General features: G+C 38.0%; 2 protein-coding genes across 3 annotated transcripts; one reads left to right on the top strand and one right to left on the bottom strand.

Annotated features, from left to right (window-relative positions):
* Positions 1-1,139: 1,139 nt before the first annotated feature.
* LOC106717331 (neuralized-like protein 4) lies at positions 1,140-18,223 on the bottom strand. The gene is made up of 31 exons (XM_045686157.1): positions 18,049-18,223; positions 17,430-17,531; positions 16,947-17,060; positions 16,369-16,533; positions 15,648-15,783; positions 15,335-15,401; positions 15,074-15,206; positions 14,583-14,738; positions 14,210-14,350; positions 13,787-13,868; positions 12,898-13,039; positions 12,499-12,675; positions 11,986-12,076; positions 11,704-11,821; positions 11,512-11,620; positions 11,241-11,434; positions 10,486-10,668; positions 10,053-10,177; positions 8,085-8,197; positions 6,833-6,965; positions 5,944-6,085; positions 5,354-5,532; positions 5,194-5,281; positions 4,823-5,056; positions 4,671-4,753; positions 3,140-3,292; positions 2,871-3,056; positions 1,963-2,761; positions 1,696-1,870; positions 1,560-1,619; positions 1,140-1,405 (listed from the first exon to the last, which is right to left on the bottom strand). Exons 1-31 carry the CDS (start codon positions 18,199-18,201, stop codon positions 1,309-1,311), a joined length of 4,830 nt encoding a protein of 1,609 aa, XP_045542113.1. The 5' UTR covers positions 18,202-18,223; the 3' UTR covers positions 1,140-1,308.
* Positions 18,224-18,743: 520 nt separating this feature from the next.
* Positions 18,744-21,691, top strand: LOC106717067. Of its 2 annotated transcripts, none has more exons than XM_014510760.2 (2): positions 18,744-18,957; positions 20,008-21,691. In XM_014510760.2, the coding sequence occupies exon 2, from the start codon at positions 20,226-20,228 to the stop codon at positions 21,615-21,617; it is 1,392 nt and encodes a 463-aa protein (XP_014366246.2). In that variant the 5' UTR covers positions 18,744-18,957; positions 20,008-20,225; the 3' UTR covers positions 21,618-21,691. The 2 variants fall into 2 exon arrangements, with proteins under 2 accessions (XP_014366246.2, XP_014366245.2); XM_014510759.2 differs by having other exon boundaries at positions 18,744-19,068.
* Positions 21,692-23,119: the final 1,428 nt, after the last annotated feature.

Genomic DNA, 23,119 nt, shown 5'->3' with positions numbered 1-23,119 from the left:
CAGGGAAGCGAAAAAACACATAGAATTTCACTGCTGTGGTACTTGTAGATATATTTTACTCAAGATCCCATTTCTACTAGCGCGACTAACTGTGAGACTAACCTCAAAGGACTAATATTTATATGCTAGTGGAAATTATATAAACTCAAAGAAAAAGCAGTTACTGTTTTGTGGAAAAGGGTAGTTAATATTATTACATATCCAAATAAAGTGCAATATTTCATACAAATTGAACCGTTCAAAAATCCATTAAATATAATTTCAACATAACTACTGCTACTTTAGTATTTTTATAACAAATTTCGTATATTATAATAATTAGTCAAAATACTATTCAATCAAATTATTAGATATGTTATAGTCAAATTTTAAATAGTTAAAAATTCTCTGTGAATTATTATATATATAGTTATTTATGTGAAATTCATTACATATTTATGTAAAACATATATATTACATTAAATTGTGTTATTTATTATTTAAGGTGCATTTTCAAATTTGACTCTGGGGACTCGAGATTTATAACTTCATGAAATTTAAAAAATCAATTAGAATCCAATTAAATATATATATTATATATAAATATAGTATATACTTGTATAGTATATAACAGTTATATATATATATATATATAGTTGATTACGAGGCAAAATAATCTGATTAGAGAAAAAATGACGACATATCTAAATTTCATCAAAAATCATTTTCATAATTTTTCTTTAAATATTAATTTTAAAACTTAATTTACATACAAATATTGCAAATTATAATTTAAAAAAATAAATAAATACTTATATACTATCGTTTTGGAATTACAACTATTAAGTAGAGAATAAAACAGCCTCGTTGTTATGACAATTTGTGTGACCGATGTGACAATGTCATAAAAGTCATGTTTTGTATAAGTTACACAACAACTATCTTTATGAGTAAATAATGTCATAAAACAACTTTGACATAATTCACGATAGGTACAAAATGGTCGTTACATAAACGCCATTTTGTATTTAAGAATGACCCCATAGCACCGTCAAATTGGATAAAAATTATAAACGTTGCCCTTTAAATTAAGGTAACTATTCTTGACACAGATCTGCTGACATATTATAATAAGAGAGTGACTTTTTTTTAACAAGGGCCGTTTGTCAGTCTCAGTATTTTAGTTCCTACCAGGCCAGATAAGTATGTCGCACTATACTTGACTGGTGACATTTATGACATTGATGCACCGATGACAAATGTTAGTGACATCAGTATGCTGGCACTTAAATCTGGATTTAAAACTTGTCCCAGGTTTCACGGACCCTCTCACTCCTCCAGGCCACAGGGACTGTCTGCCAAGGTGGAGTGAGGCTTCATATAGATGAGGACTGCCAGCATACAATCACTCTCCGGTGTCTTTCCCCTGCAATTGACAGGATATACTGTAAAATTTAATGTCACACCATTGAACTAAAGTTCATGTTTGTGATGAATGAATATTGCATTTCTAAATAAATATCCTTTCTCAAGGAGGAGATAGAAAAAGGCGAAAAATGACAAGTTTTAAATTGACTTACTCGACATCTATCTCCAAGGCGAGCGCAACGCGATGCGGTGTACCCTGTACGTCGAACCATCTGGAATGGAAATTATAATATTGTGTAATCCAGTGTGAGTGTAACTGTGGCAATGTATGTAGCAGTAGATACTAACACGTCATAGAGTGAGGCGGGCAGACGTGAGAGGGAGGGCGTTAGGGCGGTAGGGCGGCGAGGGCGGCGGGCGCGGGCGCAGCACGAGCGCACTCCCGCGAGCGCCGCACGCGACAGCGGCCAGTACGCGCGAGCAGCCCCGCCCGCAGCGTCCGCCCTCTCTATACGCACCCAACCTGTACATACAAACAATACATTGAGTTTTTACCTATACTAGTCTTGCACTTGCCGTAAGTGACGGTGGTTTTGCCGATAGCGGCTGTCTTACCGGCTAATGGTGGTCGCAGGTCGGGGTGGCAGCCGGAGCAGTGACACTCGGCGCGACCCCACGCGCAGCCGCGCCGCAGTTCGGGCAGCGGTTGCAGCAGACAGCGCCAGTAGTCGAGCACGAGGGCGAGGTGGGCACAGTCGCGCCCACCTACCGCCCGCTCCCACTCCGAGGGCTCGCATTCACCGCCGCCGCCTCTCTCGAGGCCGAGGAGTGAGCTCAGATAGTGGACGTTTTCCGCGGAAAGCATGTCCGTGCAGAGATCGTCTCGGCGCGTCGAGTCATCGATGGAGGAGGAGTGGTCCTCGGTGAGGTCTGGCAGGTTGCCGGTCTCGAGTGTGAGCGCATCCACGATCTCGATGTCTAGGTTGTCGACTTCGCTCGCCTCCGGGTACCGGTCGTTGTGACGTATGTTAGTATCGCAGAGATGGCGCTCGGCGAAGGGGTCGTCGGCGTAGGCGTGGCGGCGCGCCTCACCGAGGCTGTGGCTAGAGTGGCTTTTGTGCATCCGCTCGCGAGCGGGCGGCGGCAGCATGAGACTGTGGTGCATGGTGGTGGCCGCCGGCCCGCCGACCCGGGGCCGACGCGTGGCCGCCGCGAGCTCCTCCGCGAGGCCGCTGTGACTGTGCGCACGCAGCTTCGGTTTGGCGACAGAGGTGCCGGCGTCGAGGTCCACCGGCGACACGTCGTCCTCGGGCAGTTCCGACACGCCCGAGCTGTCCTCGCGGGTCGCAGTTACACTCGGCAGGTCCAGGGAGGCCCCACTCCCTAGTACGTATGGGTGAAGCAATATTGACACCTGGAAGAACAAATGTTTGTTTGATGAGCTCGCTGGCAAGCTCATGTAGAGTAGCGATTTAAAAAAGTTATCAAATTATTATTATATGATATATGAAAGACCAAACAACCTGGCAGACTTTGCCGTAGACATCTACGAGTGGGTAGAGGACATCAAGTGTGTCTGGCACGAGGCCGAGCGCGCACAAAGGTCTGCCATCCGCCGCCGCCACCAGCCGCCCGTCGCACAGAAACTCCACGCTCACCACAGACCGCTCGCTCACCTCCTCCAGCGCACGCCCAGCCTCCCCCCGGAACTGATACACACACGTAGACATTCAATTATAACTTACCATGTAAAATATTATACGTAGGCCACGATGATGTTAGGTTTACTTACGTAAATGCCATTGTCCGCACAGAGGTCGGGCGCGAGCAGCCATGCAGGCGGGTCGATAGCACCGGCCAAGTCGGGCAGCTCGTCAGGCAGATAGCCTAGAGCACCCACACCCACACTGCCCGACCAGGTCGGGTCAACTTTGTCCACACGGAACTGCAACCACATATCCTTCAGTATACGACATAGCCTTTATATTTATATCTAATACTGCGGTCTAGAAATTGACCATAGACATCATGTGATGTCTAACCATTAGTATTAGGTCCTTACATATGAAATTGGCGTTTTGTATGGGAGGAATAAAAAGTCGAATATTTTTTAATATAATATATTTAATTAATCAAAGTATGAACCATTATTTTCTATGCACTTTTGCCATCTCATAGGTAGTTCATTGATCCCTTTACTAAAAAAACCAGTCGGACGGGAATCAATAAAATCTTTGAAGGCGATTTGGACTGCCCCATCGGAGTTGAATTTTTTCCCTTGCAAGAAGTTATCCAAATTTCGAAAAAAATGGTAATCTGTTGGAGCAAGGTCCGGGGAGTACGGAGGATGTCTTAGACTTTCCAATTGAAGCTCTTCTAATTTAGTAGCCGTCTGTTGCGCAGTGTGTGGTCTAGCGTTGTCGTGAAGCAGCAGTGGCGTGGAGCGATTGACCAGCCTAGGTTGTTTAGCCGCTAGCTTTTCCATCATGGTTTGCAATTGCTGACAATAGACATCAGCCGTAATAGTCTGGCCAGATTTGAGAAAACTGTAATGAACAATACCGGCACTAGTCCACCAAACGCTTACAAGTAACTTTTTTGGGGTTAATTTTCGCTCGGGGCAGGATTTGGCTGGCTGGCCAGGATCCAACCATTGCGCTGAGCGCTTCCGATTATCGTAAAGAACCCATTTTTCATCACAGGTAATGATTCGGTTTAAAATACCTTCATTATTGTGCCGCTTTAGTAATGTAACGCAACAGTCGACGCGCGTTCGCCGGTTTGCTTCAGTCAAGCTTTTTAATCTTCCCAATTTGCTTCAAGTGAATTAAAACAGTTTTATCACTAACATCGCAGCCTGCAGCTAACTCGGACGTGGTTTGCGATGGATCCGCTTCCACAATAGCCTTCAACTCTTCATTATCAACTTGAGTCTCAGGCCGTCCACGGGGCTTGTTCTGCAGATCGAAATTTCCAGAACGAAAACATTGGAACCAAAAACGAACTGTGTTTTCTTTTGCAACACGACCGCCATACACATCATTCACCCTTCGAGTCGTTTCCGCAGCACTAGTGCCACGGCGGAACTCGTACTCGTAAATAATGCGATATTTTAAGTTTTCCATTTTGTAAAATGAGTGACGCAAACAGAAAAAAACAGAAGAAAAAAAACAAATGAATGACGGTCATCGAACCACAAATACATGAGTCTATAGCTGTACAAATTTGAATTTGGAATTCCTTACCAAAGAGGAGAAATTCGTGATTAAAGTGGCCAGTACGAAAAACGCCAATTTCATATGTAAGGACCTAATATAACGTACCATAAAGCTCTGACCGCGCCTGATAGGCTGGCTGACGACTGCCAGGCCGCCATTGTAGCTGGTTGTGCGCACCGCCACCGTATCTGCCAAGTTCACATTGCATTATAACAAAATCGTATTAAAAACATAATAATTGTGAATATTTTGTTCACCGGAGCTGCAAAGCTTGATGTTGTTCCCGTGTACATTGTGAAAGGTGTACGGCCGGGGGTTGCGGTGGGCGGGGATGGCGGGGATGGCGGGGGGCGCGGTGGGTGCGGGGGGTGCGGGGGACAGCGCTGGCGTGCCCTCTATCCCCTCCATGCTGCCGTCCATATCCTCGCATGGCTTCAGTGAAGTCACCTCTTGGAACGTCTCCACCTCGCGTCTCATGAACGACTCGTTTACTGCAACAAACAAACAAACATAATTAATATTTCATTGAAAAGATTTTTGTTATCTATATCTATATATATATAAAAGAAAGCGCGCGGACGGAGTCGCGGGTAAAAGCTAGTTTAAAATAAAAATATTAGTAACTTACAGTGCGGAGGCAATGCATTGGCGGTCATTTTGTTCATAGCTTGGATCTTGCTCACCTCGCCATGTAACTCAATTACCGCATACACTTTCTGAAAAAAAAAACAGATTAGACCTGCTTTTATGACAGATGTAGAGTAGACAGATATATGATTTGGGCTTACATCAGGTACACCTTCAAAGGCAACTTCGAGGGGCTCATAGTTGTAATAGACCACAACCCGATGGTCTGCGGTCAGTTTGAGCCCGATGCGGTCTCCGGGTCTCAGCCACTCAAAGGACGGCACCACAAGCCTAGCATCGCGTTCTCGACTACCCGGTCTTGAATAAAACATGTGCTTCCCTAAAACATAAACATCCCTCTGTAGAATCTGTACTAAGATAATAGAACTTAACAGCTTATTTATGTAAGACGGGTATAAAATACTTTGAGTATTTTAATATGTGTAGATAATAAATGAGGCGATTAGCTTGTTGATCGCAAATGTGTAAAAAAAAAAAAAAAATGTTTCATATAACTTATATACTAAAACAAGAATATCTGAACTGATGAGGGGCGCTAGTATCGCAGTTAAATTCTACCAGAATGTACAGAACATATAAAACCTACGTAGATATAAAAAAAAGGATATTGCGACACTTTTGACATGGTAGTGAGCTGTCATAATTTAGTTTGACTTTTGAGCACAGGTCCAATCCTTGTCAGTTCTTGATACATTTTTTTAAGGCAGTATTACGTCTGGTTGTAACTGACCGTCGATGTAAGCTGTGAAGTGAGGTAAGTAGATGATGGCGGGCGGGAGGCTGCGATTGACGTGCGCGTTCAATATATTAACATCTGTCACACCAACACGCAGACCACCAGCGAACCCGGCGCGTTGCTTTAATATCTTCACCTGACATAAAATTAAGATAATTACAGAGAAATATCTGCTGAATTTGTTGATTGTGTTGGAATGAAAGACAGATTTGGTGATGACTTAAAATATGTATCAAGTATGGAACACTAACTATCCCATTGTTACTTAGTGCCCATTTAACCATTATGAGTGTGAAAATCTCAGTGTCTAGGGAGTTTACATTAACATTGAGATACAATGATTGCCTTAATGAGGCATCAGATATTCAGTTTGTATATATTTGTATGTAAAGAAAGAGATCTCTTTATCTTCAAGTTGATATTAAATATGTTTTTTTATATTTCTCTTCCCTTGTCATGAAAGATTTAAATTTATTAATTTTAGACATTTTTATTTTATTTCATAAGGTGGCAAACGAGCAAACGGCCATTTCAATTCGCCGAAATAGCGAGACGACAGTTGTCCATAGACATACGCAAATGCAGATGCGTTGTCTACCTTTAATCAACGGAGAAGGAGACGCACAGAAAGAGGATATTTCTCCTTTCTATGCGTCCGCTCTTCCGCCAAATCCACTTCCCTTCCCATCCTTTCGTACTAAGAAAAGATTGTGAAGGGGAAGAGGACTAAAATTAGGCTTTAATTTTATAAATATTGTTAATTTTATTATTTTATTTCTAATTAAAATAAAAACATTTTATGTTGTTTATTTTACAATATAAATATGAACTTTTTCAACTTAAATTGAAGATTATCTTTATAAAAGAATAAGATAATATTTACCTCAAACATCTCATCTTGTGCCAGATGTGAGGAGCTGAAGACAATAGCACCGGCAGGGTCAGGTAAAAACCGTGTCGCTATCGAGTACTCCTTTGTCACACGAACATTGTCACCGCAGTATTCAGAAAATGTGCTGTCAAAAATATAATTAATACATAGACTAAGATTTTTTTTTTTTATAAGAAAAGTGGGCAAACGAGCAGCGGGAACACTAAGGTGTTCATCGACGCCCATGGACATCTGCAATACCAGAGGAATCGCAGATGCGTTGCCGGCCTTTGAGAAGGTGATACGCTCGCTTCTTGAAGGACCCTAAGTCGTACTGGGTTGGAAATACCGCCGAGGACAGACCATTCCACAACGCGGCAGTGCGCGGCAAGAAATTTCGCGCGAACCGCACTGTTGTGGAATGCCAGCCATCCAGATGGTATGGATGGTACCTGGCGGTCTGTCGGGTCGTCCGATGACGAAACTCGGCGGCAGGAATCGTTCCAAACAGTTCTTCGGAACACTCCCCGTGGTATAAACGATAAAAAATGCAGAGGGAACTGACGTCCCTCCGCAAGGCCAGAGTATCAAGCCGATCGGTAAGCGCTCGGTCGTTGACGATTCGAGTCGCTCTCCGTTGTATGCGGTCAAATGGAAGAAGCTGGTACTGGGGTGCTCCCGCCCAGAGGTGCGAGCAGTATTCCATATGGGGCCGAACTTGCGCCTTGTACAGTTGAAGGCGGTGGCCCGGCTGGAAATATTGCTTCGCCCTACTGAGCACACCCAGCTTTTTGGAGGCCAGCTTGGCCTTGTCTTCCAAGTGACCGCGAAACTGAACGTCACTCGATATGTCAACGCCGAGAATACCGATACTGGCTGAGGCAACCAGGGGAGTGCCCTCAAAACGAAGATCTACGACAAAGGGTTGTTTTTTTAGCGGTAATGGCGCACACTTGTGTCTTTTTGGGATTGAATTCAAATTGATTTATTTGCAAACAGCATTTAAAGTACTATACAGGATGTATCTTAAGTTACGAATTAAAAAATTTAAATGGCTTGAGGATTATAATATTTGTCAAAAGATGCGATTTTCAATATATCTGATATGTCAAAGTTATAAAAAATTATTAAATTCGTGAAAATTAATCACTTAAGTTACACCCTGTATAAATTTATCTTACTAATGTTTTGAAGAGCATATTTAATACTTATATTTTTTTTTTAATTCAGCGCGAACGAAATCACGGGCGATAGCTATAAATACCAGTAAGGCTGCGGAGGTGCAGCAGGCTGCTGAGTCATGTCCAGTAGAGAGTTGTCTGATGCTGTGCCAGGGTTGTAGTTGAAAGTGCGAGCTTCGTTTTGCAAAATTGTCACCTACACAACAAAAATTTAATTTAAGTTAAAATGCAAAGACAAAATAGTATTACGACTAGTGATGCAATGGAAGTGTCTTACCGGAACCAGAAACGGAAACAGATGTCAAAAATAAATTTTAGCAGAAACGGAAACGGAAGCGGAAACAGAAGTGTAAATAATAAAAAAAACATATTTACAAAATGTCTTTTTGGTAAGAACAGTTTGTATTCGTTTTTAATTTATTAAGGCATTGGATATCGGTGTCCTTTAGCCTTCAATATAAAAATATATGTATTTTTACTGTGCTGCAATAAGTTAAAATACGTTTTTTTTTATTTATTTTCAGGAAACAAAATTACACTATTTACAAATTAATGTTCGCCAAACCACTCGTGTTGATAAACGTCAAATATATTTCTTTATTAATACATTCACTGCTGACCCGAGGCCGAGGGGCCCGTTCACTTTGTAGTATATTTTTTAAATATATGTATGTCCTGTATGTGTGTGTACGTGTTTATGTGTGTGTGTGTATACGTGTGTGTATGTGTGGGTGTGTATGAAATGTTACAAGATCTTGAACCGAGAAGATAAAAGCTGGTTTTGATTAGTATCTTTACATGTTTTACTCAATATTCTGGAATTTGATGAAAAACTTGACTTTGTCAAAATATTGTAACATATTAGTACACAGAAATGCAATCGTGGAACAAATATCTACATACGAGTATTAGTGAACTAAACCATTACCATCCCTAGTGCTCAAAATGATGATCCCTAGTGCTCAAAATGATGATCCCTAGCGCTCAAAATGACGATCACTAGCGCTCAAATACAAAAAACATTATTAATTTATTTATATGTTCAAACACTCCCAGATATACCTTACTAAATAAAAATTCACCATAAAAAGTTTTGGCTCCCAGCTGTTACCCTTTTTTTATTTTGTAAACAGTGAATGTGTTAAGTATCAAAAACACCAAATCTAGATTAGAAAAATATATAATTATTAGGCACTTGACTTGTAATCTGCAGGGCCTGAGTTTGAATCCCGCTATGTACCAATATGTTTTTCGATTTAGATATGTACATTTATGCGACGTTCCTATGGTGAAGGAAAACATAGTGATGCTTGCCTGCACATATCTGAGAAAAAATTTAATGATATGTGTGAAGTCAACCCGCTCTGGGCCAGCGTGGTTGACTATGGCCTAGTCACCTCTAATTTGGGGTAGGCTCCGAGCCCCTCAGTGGGGATGTATAGTGAGCTGATGATAATAACGATGATGATATATTACATGGTTATCACTTATTCAAAAGTACATTTAATAACTCGTAAGTATGAAATAGTCACATTTTGCCAGTTGTCAAATTTTGTATGGACAACAACTAGACAGTTTACTCCAGCAAGAGAAACTGATTGATTCAAACAGCAAAAATATTACGCGCTTAAATTCACGAAAAAGTACGTAAACAAACAAAATGCGACAAGTGCCGAAAGGCCGCGCACGAACTGCGCGTCTCGCGCCGTGCATTTGGATCTCTCAGCCGTCGTAAAGTTCCGTTTTATCTCCGTTACAAAACTTGCGGAAACAGAAGCAGAAACGGATGTTGAAAAGCACGCGGAACTTCCGCACTTGCCGAAACGGAAACAGACATCCGTTGCATCACTAATTACGACTTCTTTCTACAAATAAACTTCCTAGAAACTTTCTTCCTTCATTGTTCACATAATCAAGATTTCAATGCCTTAATCTATATTTTTATTTCCCTTTTTTATAGACTGAGATGGGTAAAGATATGTTTTAGTACATGTTTATTAGCAGTGGAAACTCATAAACTTATAGTAATGAATTCAGACAGGGTATAGGACCTGGGTGCACTGGCCGTAGAGATCAACGACTGCATAGATATTGAGATGTGGTACATGCCACGCTTGTCCCATGTCCATCCCATCCAAGTAGTAATGCAGGCTGCGGTCCGCATGCCACATCATACCTGACAAATATATAAATACACAAAATATATATCACTACTAATAACGTCGATGGCTCAGGGATTAAACACTTGACTTATAATCTACATGATTTGGATTCGAATCCCATCAAAGATATTTTTTTCAAATATGTAAATTTTTACGTTCACCAATTCGCATAATTTCCTTAAAAACAAGGGTAAGTATAATGTATAGGATTTTAGCTTTAAATGTTATGTACAATAGTGGGTTTCTAAGATCAAAAACCTGTTTATAACATATTGTTTTAAACAAAGTTTTTGGTCTTAGAAACCTATGGTAAATCACTCACCGACTCTACTGCCAACGGAGAGAGTGTCTAGATCTAGTCTGTAACCGCTGCGCACGCATTCTCCATCCTTCATGACAGCAGCACCGCTCAGAACATAAGTATCCCCAGTCAAGTCAGTAGCGGTGCCTGCTAATGCACCTCCCGCACCACTCTCCAAGTCCTCAGGCCGAATACCAGTCACACCTAATATAAAGCACCCGTTAAGTTAAACACTAGATAATAAGTTATCTAGTTAGCATTAACCCATTGACTGCCAGACATATTTAGAGTGTCTTGCCCTGGGTGCCATAGTTTTATTTTAAAGAATACATGAAATTTTACAATAAATTATTGTAATAGCATTTACAGTAATTTTTATTGAAAAAAAAAACACTACGAGATATCACGTAGCTGACAGTCAATGGGTTAATAAAAATAACTATCTTACTAATATTATAAACTAGCTTTTACCCGCGACTTCGTCCGCGCGGAATAAAAAAAAGACACACAAGATAAAAAAAGTTTCTATGTCCGTCTCCTAGTTCTAAGCTACCTCCCCACCAATTTTCAACTAAATCAGTTCGACCGATCTTGAGTTATAAAAGTGCAACTAACACGACTTTCTTTTATATATATAGATGAAAAAATTTAGATGGATGTTTGTTTGAAGATATCTCCAGAACGACTATATAGATCTCGCTAAAATTTAGCATAAATTTGGAACATAAAACACAGGCATCTAATTAATTCTATTTTATATATTAAACATTACTTACCCATTTCAATGCTGCCTATCCAACAGTCGACCATAGCGTCAATACGTAGTTCAAACATATCACATTCACGCAGCGGCCGTGAACTGAACAACACAGCATCATTGAACTCAGAGTAGACAGCAGCTCGTGATGCAGTCAGACGAGATCTGGACAACACTGCATTACGACCATGCACCAGGTGGAAACACATTTCCCTAAAATACACAAAAAAAAAGTTGGTAAAATATGTCAAAAAGCGAATTTATAATATCAATTTAATATAGAAACTTACGGAAAAGATGTGATAATGGATTCAGTGGAGAGTGGTGATTCAGGCGAGTACACTGGAGGGTCCACTCGACCCTCCACAATACTTACTTGCCCCGCACGCCCGTACAGATCTGCGAAAAAAAAAAATTAACTGATCTCTCAGAAAAAAACCAATGTTATATATTTTTTTTTTTCGTTTTTTCATTTGACTCACCAATAATACCATAGATTTGATCTGGTACATTGTAAGCAGCGGGACCCTGGTCTTCTCCGTTGATGTAGAAATGCAACACCCCCAAGCTGGTACGCATCAGGCCGATTGTATCGCCTTCCTGCAATCATACCAACAGTGGAGCCAGCAATTTCCCTTTCACTATCTTTTTAAAGTAATAATCTAGAAATAAACCTGAAATATCTAGAATATTTTGACAGCGTTAAGAAATTTTCTCGTAATTTTACGTTATAAAGTACTAATATAATGTGTGTAAAGTGTTACCACCAGCCTGTTGAGGTTCCTGGTGTACTGCGAGCTGATGATGACACCGTCGCGGATCACGTCCTCGCCGACCAAGGCCCACGTGCCACTTCTGTCAACATAGCTCCTTTTACAATTTTGTGACGATGTAACTCTTTCCGTCACATATCACGAAATGCACATTTATTCATTTAAAAAAGGTATTATAATTGCTAATAACATATATCAATACGTTTTTTAAGTATACCTGTCGCACTCATAGTTAGTTAATTAGTCAACAAGTGCACCAGTTAGTTTTAACAAAACTCTATAAGTGTTAAATTCCATTGTTTTATATGAAACAGATTATTTCTGTTTTTTTTCAAATTTTCATACAAGTGTTTCGGCAATCAAAACTCACAGTAAAAAATGTAAAATTTAAAAAAAATAAATGTTTTTTTAAAGTGTGAAAGTATGTCTAATATCTTATTTAGTCTATGTGTTTGATGTCACCGCAGTGGAGTTCTACTGTTAAAAGATGTGTATTTAACTCACTTGGCATTGCTCAATTTGTATGGGAACTGTATTTCATTTGATGTATGTTGCGTGACTCCGATCTCAATGCTCCCAGCCCACTTTGGTACGATCACATCGACTCTAACTTGGAACAATTCATCATTCTTCAAGGGCCGGTTTGTCATCACGAGCCCTTCATTGAAGAATTCCATAGCGCTGATAAACAAATATTACATTATATACTATGCGAATATAATAAAAAAAAGTATAATATTTATTGAATTTCCAACAAAACGAGGACATTATAATAATAATAATTATAGTTATACTTGAAATTAAAAAATTGCTGAAATACTTCTATATTCTGATATTTTTTTTAAATATTTAAATAACAACACATAGAGTATTTATAAGAAATGTATAAAAATTGATACTCACTTAGGCCTATAAGCAGTCTTACCATTGTTAATAATAACAACATTCGAAGCACGCATCGTATGAAATAAATGACTGTCATCTTCAATGTCATTTGTATCTGTATCTATATCTGCATCCATGTCTATCTCAGGTGCTAGCTCATCTGCAACAATAACATAATAAATATTACATTACACATCTACATTAATACTAGCTTTCGCTCGCTACCCCGTTCGCGCGAAATTAAAAAAAAAAACATAATAAACAGCCTATGTGTTCTTCGAGACGTTCAGCTGTTCCCGAGATACCTTCAATCAAACATCTATTCATCTAAACTTTCGCATTTATAATATTAATAAGCTTAGAAAGCTACATTATCACGGAATAATATACGACAAAGTCGCGGGCAAAATCTAGTAAATTATATTAACGGTTAAGTTAATTATAAAAAAAACCATTTATTTCGGCCATATTCTGATATATTCAAAGTCGGTGTCGCTTACGCTACAAACAGTTAGAACGGATACATACAGACAAAATACATAACAATTACTATGAAAAAAAAAAAACATCTTTGATTTCAGTTAGGTTAAAAAGTTGGATGGCTTTCTCACTAAAGAGCTTAATTTCTTACTAAAAAAAAAATAGATCAATATGTTTTTTTTAAATTCAAATTATAAAAACAAACAAACACACAAATCTTATTTAATAATATGTATAACTAGCTTTTACCCGCGTCTTCGTCCGCGCGGAATAAAATATAGAAAACGGGGTAAAAATTATCCTATGTCCGTTTCCTGGTTCTAAGCTACCTGCCCACAAATTTTCAGTCAAATCGATTCAGCCGTTCTTGAGTTATAAATAGTGTAACTAATACGACTTTCTTTTATATATATAGATGTATACATACTTAGTCCGGCTAGCACTGACACGCTGGGCAACGGAGATATATCATGAAGGTTACTGTCATCGTATGCATCCACTATAGAAACCTGCATATATTAAAAAAAACCTATGTAATCTTAAAAAAAAATGAACCACACATAAATATTTATCACTTCGTACTTTAGATTCCTCTTTCCTGATTCTTCATCTAAAGCAACATCATGACGGATATATGACATTGCATTTACAGTAAAACCCTTCTCTATATGGCCTTCCTTTAGTGCCACAAGTGGGGGTCTCCAATGGAACTTACTAGTGCAAAAATCTTGTTCGGTCACGAGATTTGAACTGGCAACTTTCTGCACACTAATCAAGTGTATATTCCTCTCAGTTGTGCCATACTTTGATCGTGAACTTACCGTCAATGTTGTGAGTGGGCTAAATGTACCTTGGATGTCATCCCGTAGAGGTCAACAACGCCCCAGACGGGAGCCGCAACGTCCCTTGCGGCCACGCCCTGGTCCACGCCGTTGATGAAGTAATGCAGGCTTCCACACGACTTCCTCATCAGACCCACCATATCACCCTCCTGGTAACAAAGTTTTCACCATCATCATACATTGAAATTTACTCTATTTACCCTAGTATTATCTCGGGTACCAACTTTCGTCACAGACAAACTGTATTTCAGAACTGTATTACATCACTGAAATGCGTGATACTGAAATTTGTTAACTTTTATCTTAGTCAAGTGACATATGTATGGAGCCATTTGGAACCTCTTGCCTCTTGACTGACTCAACACCCACTTGCATACATACCTTCAATTCATCAAGGTTCATAGAGCCATATTCAGTGCATGTACCCTGACCGTTGATTAACACTTTGGAGCCGGAGAGCATGACTGTGCCAGTTTCCATATTGGTCATAGTTGACGGGAAGTTTAGAGTTGCCGGATTGTGATTGGTCACGCCAACCTACAAATAAAAATGAATGCTTGTATATCTTATATATATAAAAGAAAGTGGTGTTAGTTAAACTATTTATAACTCAAGAAGGGGTGAATCGATTTGACTGAAAATTGGTGGGCAGGTAGCTTAGAACCAGGAAACAGACATAGGATAATTTTTACCTCGTTTTCTATTTTTTATTCCGCGCGGAAGGAGTCGCGGGTAAAAGCTAGTTTATTATAGATTCCTAAACTAATGTTGCATCGTAATTTTATATCAGCCTGCGTTAGATGTGTATGTGTTGATATTTGTATGGTGGCAGTGTATGTATGTATGTATGGATGTTGTGGGGGGTGGGTTACCTCAATGCTACCGCTCCATTTATGCACGAGGCGCTCGATGCGTATCTCGAAGAGTTCACCATCATGCAACGGTCGTGACGTCATCACCACAGCATCATTATAATCATCCATTGGCCGTGCGCGTTCCGCCGTCCTACATACACATACATACATACATACATACATACATACATACAAATGTAACAACTTCTAAGACTATAAACCTCTAATATAAGTATTAAAGCAGGAGAATTATTCAGTATATTATTTCAAACAACTTACCTATTGTGATGTGAGAACCGCACCAATACACCGCACCTTGTATGAAATCTCAAACGGTCTTGATTATCTGTAATTATAAATCACAATCAACTAAACCCGGACTATATAATTTGTCAATTAAAAACATCAATAAACCTGATACGGTGCTTTGCACAAGAATACAGCTCACGCCCATAACCCATTAGGCAGAGATTACAGTATCCCATTTGGTGCGGCTATGTCACACCTTACGGATCTTCTAATATATAAGGCATTGGGAAGGACTATGACCAACAGTGAAATGACTCAAGCTGATGTATGAAACATTGCTTACATTGTGTACAAGAAGCTTCCGTAGAATTATTAACATATTCATCCCGGCTACCCTTAGGGAATGTGTCAACAGAGGGTTCATAGTTAACAACCTCCATGAGTGCCACTGGTCCGTCATGACGCGTTGCTTCATTTTGCTAAAACATACAAACATTATATACATTATTCAACAGTGGTAGATGCCAGCAACAACAACATCTGTTTCACGAATTGGCTCGCCTGGTGAAAAACCATGACCACACAGAAGACAGGCCTCAAGTGGAAGCAATTATAGTACAGTCTGATGAGTGTGGTGCTGGAGGCCTAATTTTAATTCTCTTCCCCTTCACAATCTTTTCTTATTAGGAAAGGATGAGAAGGGGAAGAGGGGAGGCACGGGAAGGGTAAATATCCTCTTTCTGTGCGTCCCCTCCTCCGTTGATTAAAGGTAGGCAACGCATCTGCATTTGCTGATGGGCAACGCCTCGCCATTTCGGCGAATTCAGGTGACCGTTTGCTTGTTTGCCACCTTTTCATATAAAAAAAACATACAAAAACCCTACTAAAGTAACATTAGAAAAATTATAGTAATTATATACAGTTTTTTCCACAATATTACACCCATACATAAAAACATGTCTGCCTTATTTGAGTACTTTTTTAAAAGCAATAAAAGAGCACAACTTTATGGTCATACTCCACTCATTTCCTACATTTAAAATATGTTAACAAAATATACTTACAGATTCTGCATTTGTTATTGCAGATCTAGGTGTAGTGGGCGATTGCGGCACGAGAGTTATTTGAACGCATTGTCCATACAAATCGATAACCCCATATAAAAGTGGGGGCATATCCATGGCAGCCACACCGAGACATCTTCCATTGATGAAAAATAGTAACTCAGCCTACAAAAATAAAACACAACTTAACAATTATATTCCAGGATGTTTATAACCTATATATTTCAGTGATTCCATTTGATACACACACTGCAATTAGGTCAACAACATATGTTTAGATGGATGGATGTTTGATTGACAGTGTTTCCAGAACAGCTGCATGGATCTCTATGAAATTTAGCATAGAGGTAGAGCATAGTCTGGAAGGTCACATAGGTTACTAATTAAGATTTTCCAAATTCCGCACGGACGGAATCACGGGCGACAGCTAGTATGTCTATAAATGCAAAATTTCAGATGTTATGTTGACAGTTCAATGCTAAAGCAAATTTAATTAATTAACTGTATTCACTTAATGTAGGCTCGAGGCCCTTAGTGGGGACTTATTAATTGAAATTAACTTATTAATAAAGACTTACTCGACTAGTTCTCATGACACCAACACAGTCCCCTTCCTGCAGTGTGTCAAGCTCTGGGCCATATGATGGTAAATGTGTTACACCATCTCTCACAACTGAACTGCCTGATAGAATCTAGAAAAAGACATGTACAAGTCATACAATGGTGTTGTCATTGGTGTTCCAGCCGATCGTTTGCCCCCTTCTCTTATAAAAAAAAAATACAATGTGGCCATACTAATATTATAATTTCAAATGTAAAATTGTGCTATATGGATAACTGATGTTTTAAGCCAAGTGAGAAGATATGAGAAGTTGTCATAATTTTAATTTGTAGTTTAACATAACTTTTTTTTTTAATATTTAACAGTTAAGTTTCATACAAAAAAATTGTTACGGCATAGACCATTTTATTAGAAATGGTAAAAAATAAACTGCATTATTTTTGTAATAATAATTACATTTGTATATGTTTCAAATAAACAACAGTTGTTTATGACTTACCCATGCGGTATTTCTCAATTTGGTTGCCGTGGCAGGTAAGTCCATATATTCTGGATTTTGTGTTGTAACACCAATTTCAAGGCTTCCATTCCATACATTGACCTAAACAGAATATTTACATCATTAAAAAATTTACGGAATTCACTCAAGCCATTACATTTCCCTTAAACAAAGAAGTAATTCATCAATATTAAATTAATCACTCCCACTAAATATAATAATACAAACATTTTTATTTTATTTCAGTATTAAATATTTTAAAAGGGAATATATTTATGCACATTATCTGATGTGTTTAATTGTATATCTATGCATAGTAGTATGTATTAACGAAAATAAAGGGTACAGTTAACCTAATATCCATCATTATCCAATTATAATATAGCATTAAGGTATTTAGACTATATAGATAAACCATGCAACCTTTAAGAACTGCAGATTAAGATGTATTACAGTTTCTAACAAGCTATTTTCTATATCATTTAATGTAAATAATAAAAATGTATATGATATTATATTGCTTATGAGGACCATTACTCTTATTCTAGTTATATAGAACTATTTAAGTACATATAAAATTGCTGTTAAGTGGTACTCGGCTACTTTGAAGGATACTAACCTTGCGATCGATGCAGACTTCGAACATGACATCGTTTTTTAGAGGCTGGTCACTCAGAACCAGGCCGTGATTGAACTCGACAAAATTCCTAACTGCTGTATAATTATTGTGAAGAAGGGTGACCCTGTCTCCACATCTCCGGTGGAAGCGCATCGCGACCTTTCCTCCAATTTTTAATATTTTCTTTTAATATTCTAATTATTTTTCAAATATTATTTATATTTTAAGTCTTGATTTTCGTGACAATATAGTGACGTCATAGTTTCGACCCTAATTTTAAACTCCCAACTATAATTAAATGATTGATTAATTAAATGAAAAAATAACGCCGGTAATTCTTTTTTAAATTTTAACCCCACTCTCCCACTCCTGTATTGACTAATTTGACTAATACCACAGATCAGATTAAATAATTTATCTGAGTGACAGACAAATTATCAAATTATTCATATGTAAATGTTTCTACTTCGGGATAGAGGTTGCATTTTACAGTACGATATAATTTTTTAACTAATTATGGAAGGCGAAAGACCTAAAAATATAAAATTTTTGGTATCAAATAATTCCTAAATATCTTTAAAAAAAAAACAAAAAGCTTGGTAAAAGAAAATGATGTTCATGGCAATGGCAAGAATCTGTTTTTTGTCATAGTGCTGGAATGATAAGTGATAATAGCAAATGATAGTGTATAGTGTCAAAATAATGTAAAATGTTAATGTTTGTTTATGTTTATTTATATATTAATAATGATTACCATTCAATATTTAAAGTAAATAAAAGTTCCAATCATAATAAACTACAAAATCTGATTCTGCCACTAGTAAAATACATTATAAAGGTCAACCTTGTTTGGATGTAGTGTATAATAGATCGCAGTTTTCCGTCTTATGCTCCACCCTATATTATCTGGTATGTAGACCTTAGAGCCATGACACTGTGCCAAGGTAGAGTCCGCAGCAGCCTTTGTTGCTGCACGAATAACTCGTTCGTCGGGTAATTCCCCGAATACATTATAGACAGGTATGAAAGTGAATTAAATCCACATTTTGTCTGAGGCGTGTGTGTGTGGGTGCATGAGGTCGATATTTTCCCCCTCCCCTTCCTAGCTATGGAAGGATCGGAAGGGAAATGTACTCGGCGGAGGAAGGGAAAATAGCTTTTTCCATATGTTTAAAAGTGTTCCCATGTCCATTAAAAGTAGAAAATGTATATAATGGTACAATTGAATACAGAAGTATTGAATTGTTGTAATGCAGTATTGATACGGTCTTTTAACAAATAAATACAGATAATATAAAATAATTTTATTTTATATGCAATCATACAAGTTACATTTCTATGTTAGTCATTCTGTGACTTTGTCCGCATTGAATAAAAATAAACTTTTAAGTAGCCTATGTGCTATTACAGAGAGTTATCTATCTCGATATAATTTGATACCTATTCCAATACAACAACGGACAGTGGAAAGTCAGTTCCGTTCAACTTAACTTCTACTCCTAATTATTTACTCTCTTTTTCAAAAAAGTACAGTTTAATAATTGTACTATTGACTGCTTATTGTAGTTATGAAATAATAAAATTTATTCAAAACGTGAAGGATTTACATATTTCTCTAACTGTAGAATTCTATTGCTGTGATCATTTATTTTAATATGCATTGTTTCCGTTTTGTCAGAGAGACTGAAAGGTATGACACTATGTCTTGAAGTGATACAAGTGACAAAGCAGTGAACTTCTAAATTAAGATGTTTACTATTGGTCTGTCCGTGACAAAATTAAAAAAAAAACTAGTTGCATTTATCTCTATTTCAGAAGATTATTTAGTACTAGTACAGTAGTAATTATTATTACTACTTTTAAACTCCTTACAACTTCAGATTATAAATATATATTGTGGATGAATTGTTGTAACTTATATTGTTATGCATTAATATGAAATAGATAATTTATTGATAGAGGCTAAGCAACAATTCGTGGAAGGAGAGCGCTCGTGTTACGAACACAGGTCGCGCCATCGACAAAGCTGATTCAGATGTTTGACGACGTACACTTTGTAATCGACTCTCAGGCTATTTACGAAGCGACCCTTTATCATCACTCGGAAGCGTTGATTTAAACTTGCAACAAGTGCGTATAAAATAATTATTTATTGTTAAGTAAAATATATCGAAAACATGTCATGGAACGTGTTCTGGGAGTTGGGCGTCGAAGAAACGCAGCCGGAAAAACCACGCATCACGAAGCCTTGTGCAGTGGTAAGGCCAAACTTCCTTAGTTTATCCACTGAAGTGTGCCCCCTTGAGGTTGCAGAGCCTAGTGAAACCGCGGCACTTAATCCGACCACGGCGTCCAGTGCGGCCCCGGTCACCTTTGCAGGCCAGACGACTACTGGAGGTACGAGAACCCTTGCAGTCTTGAGATCCGATGGAAACCCGGAGTCTAATACAGAGACAAAGCACATTCGGTTGACAATTTCAAATAAACCAACCTGCAATGAATATGCCAGCGAGGGTTGTAAACTCTATATACGGCGAATTGTTAACCACTGCATAGCTAATGAACAGTTACTGTACCCTCACAGCGATATAGTACATGTACTAAAAAGAAAATTGAAGATTAGAGGAACTTTAAAAGAATTTAAAAGACGACTCTGCAAAATGGGTTACTTTTGGTTTGTGACAAAAAACAGCCCAAACAAAAACATTCTTGTGGAGAGCGCAGCGTTAAGGTTACATCGCGAGGAATATTTACAAACGATACAGAGATACCGCGCAGAAGGACGGCCCATTATTTATTTGAGCAAATATTTCGACTATTTCTCACAACGAGGCCGTGATCGTTGTAACACGTTTACTCTGAACGCCAACTCTGGTACCGGGCTTGCACCGCATTCTATCGATATGTACGAAATCGCGAACAATAACAATTTGGAACAAGAACAATTTTTAATATGCCAAAATTGGATTCGCCAAAGGGTCATTCCGAACATTCCGCCGAATGCGGTGATCGTTTTGGTAAACTTACCGTGCCAGAATAAATTATTAAGCCCTCCCCCCCGGCCAGATGCAACTAAACTGCAAATGCGATCCTGGCTTCTAATGAATGGAGTACCTATACAATTGAATATGTACAAACCTCAATTGTATCAGTTAATCCTAAAATCCAAGGACAAGGTGAAAAGATATGCGATCGACGAGTTGTTCAAGGGCCGTACGGGAGGAGATCACCCGGTGTTGCGTTGTCCGCCGCAACATTACGACTTGGATATATCGCATCTGTTTTGGTCGGATGCTTTTTACAAACTCATACCGAGACCGCGCGCCATTAGAGACGCATTGTATGATTCGATACAGAATCACCTTTTTCACATGACAGTTAGTAAATTGAATTTGCTGCAGAGACAGTTAATTGAGAACGAAAGAGATTATGCAAGGTGCGATTTGGATTTCGATACGTTGACGGACCATTTCAAGCTTGCCTGCGATCAGTCTCCATATCCGCTGGACTTGGATCTACTTAACCTGGACACACGCACTCTCGTCGTTTCGTCGGCAATAATGCATTAAACATTACATTTCAAAAATATGAAAGTTTATTAAAAATCTTATGCATTATAAATTATGAAGAAAGAAATCTGATATACTAGTATTGTAACTTATGTGAATCATCACTTGCTAGTTTGTAAACGTAATATAATTCATGAATTATATCTGTTATCGATATATGTGTTTTTATTTAACTTACCTTAATTTTTTATTACAATTGAAAGTGAAAATTTAAACTTATTTTTCAATCTCAGCTAAATTTAATTTAATTTTTTCAATAAGAGTGTCGTTTTTTTTCTCAGAATGAATATAAAGAATGACACTATGTGTTTGTTAGTTTCATTCAATTATAAAACTGGAGATATGCGTAAAGTTTAATTTTTAGTGGAACTAACTTTCTAATTATCTTTAATGTATGGAAAATTTCATTTATCTTGTTTAATACAGTTCTCAAAATGTATTCATACCAACGTGCATTGGCTATTTTATTTATCTCTATGACTACAATGGTAAAGTATATTTACACTTCTCCTTAATTGTTATGAATCTGGATTGGAATAATTGGAGCAAATTGGATATAAATCTTGCTAATTATTGCACCAGGTTTTAGTCTACCATATTGATCTATCTTCTGTCATCTGACATCACAATCTTCTTGATCATGTCACCTACAACGCAGTCTATCCATCTCTGACCTACTTCTACTGGTTTTCACACACATAACTAAATTTCTCCTTATCGGTTGATTCTTCCCTCCACATAATATGTCCATACCATGCATTGTCTTGTTTTTGCTGCTCACAAGAAATTATTTATTGAAGTGTTCCTCAATACACTTTGTATTTTGATAGCATTTTTTTTTTCAGACATATATACTTACCCAAGAGGTAATGTTTAAGATAACTTTTAAGTTTGTCTTTTGTACAGCTTTATTTTTTTCTTGATGGGTATCTGAGATGAAAATCTCTGACAAACAAAGATAACAATTATGTTTTAATGAGAGATTCTGACCTCAGAAAGCCATGGATGCTATACATATCACTTTTTAATATCACATTTTAGGACAATTTTGGGTTGAATTGATCTTTTGTAATTCTATGTACAGGACGAAATTGAGGACTGTTTTGCAGAGGTTAGACATATTTCTTTTTTAAGTTCTAAGTTCAAATTCAAAGCCTTTAATGATTATCTAAAAAATATTTTCAGTGCAACGGTATTGCTTGCGTGGCTAATGTAAGATTTTTAATATTATTTAGGCATTTTATTGAATTGAAATAGGAACACGCCTGAAGCACATAGCTACGTCGCTGCGCAAACCACATATCAATCTCAGTATTCAGTATCAACAACTTCAAGCGTTCAGCAGTTTAACGACTGCACTCCGTACTCCGACCGTAGAGTGATACTTCGCTTCGCTTCGCTTCCTATTAGCTTTAACTGCTGTGTACTACGGGCTTAAATAATATTAAAATTATGATCGACAGTGCACTGGAAACAATTCCCGTGCTAAAGTGAGTAATATT

Source organism: Papilio machaon, chromosome Z (genome assembly GCF_912999745.1).
Source record: "Papilio machaon chromosome Z, ilPapMach1.1, whole genome shotgun sequence".
Classification (NCBI taxonomy): Eukaryota; Metazoa; Arthropoda; class Insecta; order Lepidoptera; family Papilionidae; genus Papilio; species Papilio machaon.
This window is presented reverse-complemented; position numbering and strand designations above follow the sequence as displayed.

What these genes read in the sequence shown, in the direction of transcription:
- LOC106717331 (XM_045686157.1), bottom strand. Translation starts at nt 18,201, where the DNA reads ATGCGCTTCCACCGGAGATGTGGAGACAGGGTCACCCTTCTTCACAAT. An exon ending in CAATAACAAATGCAGAATCT is followed by an intron (nt 15,784 to 16,368) that starts GTAAGTATATTT and finishes TGTATGTTTTAG; the next exon opens with CAAAATGAAGCAACGCGTCA. An exon ending in TACAAATTGAGCAATGCCAA is followed by an intron (nt 12,077 to 12,498) that starts GTGAGTTAAATA and finishes CTATGTTGACAG; the next exon opens with AAGTGGCACGTGGGCCTTGG.
- LOC106717067 (XM_014510760.2), top strand. Translation starts at nt 20,226, where the DNA reads ATGTCATGGAACGTGTTCTGGGAGTTGGGCGTCGAAGAAACGCAGCCG.